General features: G+C 41.2%; 1 protein-coding gene across 2 annotated transcripts in view; it reads right to left on the bottom strand.

Annotated features, from left to right (window-relative positions):
- Window positions 1–2,095: 2,095 nt before the first annotated feature.
- ttc28 (tetratricopeptide repeat domain 28) overlaps window positions 2,096–8,109 on the bottom strand; it is a 166,352-nt gene continuing 160,338 nt past the window's right edge. For both annotated transcript variants that reach the window (XM_085464402.1, XM_085464403.1), the window contains 4 exons: window positions 7,968–8,097; window positions 4,494–4,601; window positions 3,766–4,393; window positions 2,096–3,684 (listed from right to left, as the gene is read on the bottom strand). In XM_085464402.1, coding sequence (XP_085320528.1) covers window positions 2,574–3,684; window positions 3,766–4,393; window positions 4,494–4,601; window positions 7,968–8,097 — 1,977 coding nt within the window. In that variant the 3' untranslated portion in view covers window positions 2,096–2,573. The remainder of the gene's footprint in view (window positions 3,685–3,765; window positions 4,394–4,493; window positions 4,602–7,967; window positions 8,098–8,109) is intronic.

The following is an 8,109-nucleotide window of genomic DNA, read 5'->3' as shown; positions in this document are numbered from 1 at the left end:
AAAACCATAGCGAACCATGCCGATTGGATCCCAGTAGGTACTAATCGAAAAAGGGGATCAAGGAAAAGGTGTAAGCCCTGATCGCACCAGTCTCAGGGTCCTTTAAGTCCTGTGCTGTTTAGCAGTCAGCCATTCTGCAGTATCTCTTTAGTCTGAATCTGCTCCAGGAAAAGGTACCGATGGTAAGGAAGACATCATGTTTAGTGCTGGTTCCAAAGAAAGCCACCTCTTCTGGCCTTAATGACTTCAGCCCAGTTGCCTTGTCGTCATGTTATGAAGGTGTTGGAGAGACTGATTCTTGCTCAGCTTAGCTTGCAGGTGAAACATCTTTCAGGTGGGGGTGGATGATTCTGTTATCTACCTGTTGCAGCATGCTTACCTGGATAGTACTGGTTGAACTGTGAGAATCATATTCTTTGATTTTTCCAGTGACTTATACCATTAATACCATCAAGCCACTTCTGTGAAAAGCTGCTCAGGATGGGAGTCGCCAATTCTACATTCTCCTCGATTGGTAACTGTCTCTCAGAAGACACTGCATTAGTTGGGTGTATTAAGGGTGGGCAGGACATTCAGACTCCTTCTGAATGTCAACAAGACAAAAGAGATGGTGGTTGACTTCTGGAGGAAATAAACTGCGACTAGGCCATTCAACCTTATGGGTGAGTAGGTGGGGACAGTGGACAGATACAGGTACTTGTGCGTAGTGGTAGTGAGTGCCATCTATTTTGCTGTCGTCTGCTGGGGGGACCTGAGTGCCAAAGATGCCAGCAGGATCAACAAACTCATCCGCAAGGCTGTAAAAAATTTGGAGATGTTTGAGTCAGTGAGGGACAGGAGGTCACTAAACAAACTGCTACATCATGTACAGCCCATCACACCTGTTCCACTAATTTCTGAGGCAGCAGACCTCCTTCTCCCTCAGACTGATTGAACCTCGCTGCCATAAGGAAATCATTCTGATATCTCATAGCACAAAGCCCTTAACAGGGTATATCCTGGATAGGTTGCAAATATATAATAGGGCCAATATGGAGAGACAGACAACCACTCAATCTAAAACTCACATCCATTGGCCAATTTAGAATCACAAATTAACCTAACCTGTGAATGTTTTTGGACTGCAGGAAGAAGTCTGAGTACCTGGTGAGAACCCATGGAGACATGGCGACAAAGTGCAAACTCCAGACAGACTGGATTTGAACCTAGGACCTTATTGCTGTGAGGCACTGACGACTGTGCCATTTTTTTCATATTTTGCAAAACTGCACTAAATTGAATCACTGTAAGAGCATTAGCATGAACTCTAAATAACACTGGAAATTAAAAGAACACTATGAACAATAAGACATTTGTTACTGTTAAGTATCATAAAAGCTCTATAAATATTTACTGTACTGTGTTAAGAGTAGAGCAATGGTGAAGAAACTATTAAGATAAGCTGCTGAAGTAAAAGTACTCATAATAGACTATAAAAATACTTTAGTACAAACAAAAGCCCTGCATTAAAAAGTCCAAAGTAAATATCTATTACTAACGAAAAGTACTGGAATACCTAAGAGCACATAAGACAATGATGGCTAATTTAAAGTGTCTAATATGCAATAATGTGGTTTAGAAAATATTAATTTTTTTTATTACTAATTCAAGTACCGGTATTGCACCTGGTTAGCTTGTACTCTTTAAACACTTTTAATATCTGTATCTACAAATGGTTTCATAAATATCCAGTATATCCTTATAATACGTTAAGAATTACATTCACAATTCTTCCCTTTACCCCCCCTTTTTTAACTAGATTTACTATTTTGCTTTTATTATAAGTAAAAAGAATGTGTGAAGATTTTTTTCATTATAGAACATTGCTGTATGTGATCAAAGCAAGACAAAGAAAGGAGCAAAACTGCATGTTATAAAATCAGTTAAATACTTGGGCACCATGCTGGCAATCACACATGAAACCAAACTAGCATAAAATATCAAAAAGTTGTCTTTACTTCTTCATTGTTTTAATTGTATTTATAAATTGTGTGACGATTATATTAATAATAATTAGAAAACACTCAAAATAAATGACATCAGTAACCAACAGTAATGACATTAAACAATAATTATTAAACAATAACTCAAGATTGAATCCAGGCCAGTACAAAGAAAGCAAGCATTTAGGCTGATGTAAAATGTTCATTCAGTAAGCAGACTGCAGGTTAAAAGCATTTCTGTTCAGTGTACATGGAGGCATTGAGACACATGCCCTCTAGTCAGTCATAAAAACAAAATTAAAGCTAGAGATTCAACACTTCTCTTAATTATTATGCCCTTCCATTTCTCTCCAGAAGAAGGCACAGTCATCACATTCAAAAACATTTACATCCCTTCACAAAAAAGTAACATGTAAAATCACCATCGGTATGAAATGAGTACTTTTTCATTCCTGCAACTCAGCAGGGATTGCTAAAAATGTAGTTGTATTTCCACTGAAAATGGGCAGATTTTATCATTGAACAAGCACAGATATTAACCAGAAGATTGATCTCCTAAATCTGTGTTCAGGACTTTAAATATTCAAATTCTTAACATTTAGAAGATGGAAAAAAGTGTCCAGGTGAGAGAAACTTGTAGCCATTCCCAGAGGGAAGTCTGACACCTCCTTTAGAATGTGTGAGAAGGCCAGCTGGAGATGGAGGTGGTTTAGCCTCCAGGTTTGGGTGAACATTTGGTCTGTCATCAGTGTTGTGGTCTTCAGGTTCCCCTACATTTTTCCTGATAGACTCATTTCTAGGTGAGAGATTCAGCAAACCCAAAACATCTTTCTGAACTGTACTCATTTTTTTATTCTCACCTCGGAGTAAGCTGGCCGGACATGGCATGTTGGGTTTCTGGCTGGCGTTGGCCCAGTAGGTTTTTAAATTGTGGATTGCCTGGATTTTGCTATCCTGTTTGGATTGATGCAGCTTAGGGGTGATTGCTGGGCTAGAAGAGGCTGAAACAGATCCTGCGGAGGAATAGGAAAGGGCTGGGGATGGAGCACTGTCAGCAGGAGAGCGTGAAGGTGAGATGTGGGCAGTGTAAGGCGAGCTGGGGTATTTCAGTTTGAGCTGAGCCTGTATGTGCACATCTGGGGAGACTGTAGGGAGAGGTGAACCCTGATCTTTTACTGAGAGAGATAACGAAGGGGATGAATGAGCTTGGCTGCTGTAGACTGAGCTGATTTTCTGCAGTGATGAGGAGCGAGATGGTGGTTTAGGCCGAGTTGGAGGAGGGATTGAGACAGAGGTAGAGAGCGGTGAAAGATGACTAGAGAGTGAGAGAGGAGACTTTAGACTTGCCCTACTTGTTGGTCGGCTAAATGCACTGGTCTCAGAGGGCTGAAACCCTTGGGCTCCATTTGTAGGAGTCAAAGTTGGGGTTGTTGGAGTGGACACCGATTTCTGTCTGCTGAGAGACTCATCTCTGCCCTCAGCTCCCTTCAGTGTCTTTCCTCTAAGGTTTGCCTTCTGCAGGCTCTCCACAGCTTGCATGTGGCTCTCAGTCTCCTCCAGGATCTTCTGGGCCAGCTCCTGGGGATCCAGTTGTCCTGCAGGTCCTGTCCTTTCCTCTTGGGATTTCACTGTGCTATCTGTCTCAGTGCTCGACTGGTCTGACTCAGAGCTGCTGACTTTTCCTTTCCGCTGAGGAGTTGAGCTGGAAAATGAAACATATAGATACATTTAAAAGAAGTTCAAGAGTAACTCTTTCTGACTTAACAAAAAGTATTGAACTTACATTTCCTTCTTGACTTTGGGGTTATTCTTAACTGTTAGTGGCAGCGTTGGAGCTTTTATTGGAGATGTAGGTGTGCTGATGCTTCCCTTTGAGGAAACTGTTAGAGGATACCCATGCCGCCCGGCAGATGCTCTCCCAGCACCAACTCTGCCAAATCTATGTCCTGCAGGTAGAGGCAGAGTGTCACACTCGCTTCCTCCTCGACCTAATGGCTCACTGCTTATAATGGAGTACCCCGCATACTCCTCGTCCTCTCCTTCTCCCGATAATACTCCTCCATTACTGGTCAATCGACCTCTTGATACACCACCTGAATGGGTGTAGAGGCCCGCGCCTTGACAAGGCTTCTCTGGCTGTTGATGTGAGCGCTGGCTGATGATGTCACTTCCTGCAGGCTCAGGTCTAGACAGGAAACTGAGAGATGAGGCAAGGGAGCTGAGGCTGTACACTGAGATGGCATCGCAGGAAAGGCTGTCAGGGCACATGGGGGGCAAAATCGAGGGTTGAGGTGGGTAGCAACCTAAGGAAAGGGGTAAAGAGTGTGGCTGGGAGGCTGACTGGGAGGAGGACAAAGACTCCAGGGAGGATGAACTGTCTATGCTAAGTCTCTTGGGAAGCTCTGTTGAGTCTGATTAAAAAGAGAGAGAGAGAGAGAGATTTGAAAAATTTGTTGAAAATTGGGAAAGATTTAGTAAAAGAGAAAGTCCAAAGTCATAACTTATTTTTACCAAACAGTGCTAGAAGAGACTGAAGGGCAAAATGCATGATGCGTCTGCTGGCCTGTTTTCCAGTCTTCAGCACCACTTCCTCCTGACCAACTTCACAAAGGTCAAAACCTGACAAAGACAGAGCACAAAATCCAGCCAAAAGCCAAATCTGAGTACTTCAGTGACAAATAGTAAGCTTTATGTTCTTCACTGCTAAAGTAGTTAGTTACTTTATTAATTCATTTTAGATTACAAAATGAGTATGATGATTCTATATAACCACCAATTCCCAAAAATGTTGGGATGCTGTGAAAATGTGAATAAAAACTGAATGCAAGGATTTACAAATCTCGTATACCCATAATGTATTCACAATAGAACACAAAAAAATATCAATTGTTTAAATTGAGAAAATGTACAGTACCATCTAAAGAAACATATTAGCATGGGCATGAATTTGATGGTAGTAACACGTCTAAAAAAAAAAAAATGTTGAAATAGGTCCATGTTTACCACTCTCTTCTTTTGACAACAGTCTGTAAACGTCTGGGAACTGAAGAGACCAGCTACTGGATTTTTGGAGTGGACTGTTGTCTTGTCTGATGTATGAATCTAGCTACTTAACAGCTGGTTGTTCAGTTGTTGTATTTTTCATTTGATACGCCAGATGTTTGCAGGTGATCAAAAATCTGGATTGCAAACAGGCCAGTTCATCACCTGGCCATATTGTACAACAGCAATGGTTCGTTGTACAGCATGGGTTCATTATAATTGCGGTATGCGTCTTAGCATTGTCTTGCTGAAATATTCAGAGGCTTGTCTGAAAAAGATATAATCTGGATTTGAGTATACACGGCTCTAAAATCTATATAAACAACACGTTCTCACTCTCGAGGCGTAATATTTTACGCTAGGTGTCAAATCGTCAACATGTTACGCTTCCTGGCACCCAACATATTCCTAAATGACAAGATTGGAAAAATGAGGAAACATGAGAACCGTTTGGAATCAATCCACAGATGTTCGTTCATTTTCCTCAAATTGCTTTGGTAAGCACTATTTAACGTCATTAAAGTGCTGATGTTTTTGACACTGTGGGCATGAGTTTGCTGTCTATTGTCAATAGCAGTCTTCAGTCCGGGTGAGTCCCTACTGTGGTGGAACCTATTCTTAAAAAACAAAACATGGATCCAGCAATTTTATCCAACTACAGACCAATTTCTAAATTGTCTTTTCTTTCTAAAGTCCTAGTCCTTCTTCAGCGCCACAACTTTCTATATAAAAATGGCATTAGTGAAGTATTTCAGTCTGGTTTTAAAGCACACCACAGCACTGAAACTGCTCTTTTAAAAGTTTTTAATGACCTTTTAACTTTTACTGACTCGGGAGATCCTGCCATTTCAATACTATGAGACCTCAGTGCTGCCTTTGACCGTAGATCATAGGATTCTTATCTCTCGGCTTGAACACTGTCGGAATCGAAGGGACTGCATTGGAGTGGTTTAAATCTTACCTGTCCAACCAATGCTTTTCTGTTAGATTGGGGGATACATCATCCTCAAAAAACCCACTTTCTTGTGGGGTCCCCCAGGGGTCCATTCTTGGCCCAGTTCTCTTTTCAATTTATATGCTCCCTATGGGTTTATTTTTTAAAAAGGATGTTAAGGCATGGATGACTTTAAACTTTCTTAACCTAAATGAACAGAAAGCAGAGGTGATTGTGTTTAGTTCCTGTGACCACTGCAACTTTGGCCCCTTAGAAATTTATAAAAAACCTTCTGCGAGGAACCTAGGAGTTATCTTTGACTCTAATCTAACGTTTGACAAACAGATTAATGCTGTAATCAAATCAGTTTCTTTCATCTTCGGCTACTTGCTAAAGTGAAGCCATTTCTCTGTTTTAGAGACTTTGAGAGAGCTATCCATGCCTTCATTTCATCTCACCTCGACTACTGTAATAGTCTTTACTCTGGTATTAGTCTGTCATCAGTTAGCTGTCTACAGCTGGTCCAAAACCCTGCAGCACAGTTACTAACTGGCACACGCAAGCGAGAACACATATCCCCCATACTGGCATCATTACACTGGCTGCCAGTTAGTTTTAGAATTAGGTTTAGGATTTTATTATTTGTTTTTAAGGTATTGCAGGGGTTAGCACCCTCATACCTTTCTGATCTTTTAAATTGGTACACTCCTGCAAGGTCTGCGGATCAATTGCTGCTGGCTGATTAAAGCACAGAGATCGGGCCTTTGCCATGACTGCTCCTAAATTATGGAACAAACTGCAGGACCTCCCCAACATTGGACACTTTTAAAACCTGTCTGAAAACCGACTTTTACTCCATGGCTTTTAAATCAAAATGAGTTTGTATCGAAAGGAGCCAGCTGAGGTGGTTCGGGCATCTGACAAGGCGCCTCCTGGGTGAGGTGTTCCAGGCATGTCCCACCGGGAGGAGGCCCCGGGGCAGACCCAGGACACGCTGGAGAGATTATATCTCTCGGCTGGCCTGGGAACGCCTTGGTATTCCCCTGGACAAGCTGGAGGAGGTGGCTGGGGAGAGGGAGGTCTGGGCCTCTTTGCTTAGGCTGCTGCCCCCGCGACCCGGCCCCGGACAAAGCGGATGAAGATGGATGGATGGATGGAGTTTGTATTACTTTTATTTTTCTTATTCTTACTCAAATCTTCTAATTTTATTATTCTTTTTCTTAACTTTTATCATGTCTCCCGATGTTTTTATTTCTTTTGATTACCTTAATTGTACAGCACCTTGGTCAACATTTGTTGTTTTAAATGTGCTATATAAATAAATTTGACTTTGACTATTTGACAGATGGTGGTATGAGGCGTTTGTGCTAATATGGTGTGTTCGGTTTTTGCTGAAGGTGGTGCTTTTCTTTAATGCTAAACATCTCCACTTTGCTCTTGTCTGTGCAAAGGACATTGTTCCAGATTTTTTATTTTATTTGTTCAGATGCAATAAAACAGCCATGCTGTCATGTTCTTTTTAGAGAGAGAAGGCTTTCTTCTGACAACCCTTCCAAACAAGCCATATATGTTCAGTGTTTTTCCAATTCATTACAAAGAACTTTATCATTTAACATACTAACTGTAGAGCTTGAGTCCTTTCTCACAAACATAATTCAGTAAAAAGCAAAAGTGTCTGATAAGGGGTGTTCAGTAGGTGATATGAAAGCTCACACAAAGACAAACAGGAAAATAAGTAGACATATAAGCATCAAAGACAGATGGAAAAGGATAAACAAAAGTATTTACAATGTAAACCAAGAAACAACACTATAAAAGAACCTTAATCAGAAGCTCAATGCATATAGATGTGTTTCAATATGTTCTGAATATTATAACATAATTTTTTGCTCTGTGCTAGTATTTACCGACATTTTCTTTACTTACAACTGACATGGGTGATGCAGTAGATCACTGACAAGGAGGTATAAAAAAAATGTGAAACTAAGTTTCTTTTAAGGATGACTCACCCAGTGCAGCCAGGAACTCGTGGCAGCCTGGCAGCCTCCAGAGCTGCACACTAATTGACACTTGAATGGGAGCCAGTGGAAAGTCTTGCTCTTTGTCGCCTGACTGCAACTGAACCAACACTTGGTGAAGCTATGGAGAGGA

The sequence above is a fragment of the Copadichromis virginalis genome, linkage group LG7 (genome assembly GCF_057382275.1).
Source record: "Copadichromis virginalis isolate Kocher_CV1m ecotype Utaka linkage group LG7, C_Virginalis_male_GT1.1, whole genome shotgun sequence".
In the NCBI taxonomy this organism is placed as follows: domain Eukaryota; kingdom Metazoa; phylum Chordata; class Actinopteri; order Cichliformes; family Cichlidae; genus Copadichromis; species Copadichromis virginalis.
Note: the sequence above shows the minus strand (reverse complement) of the source record. Positions and strands in the feature narration are given on the sequence as shown.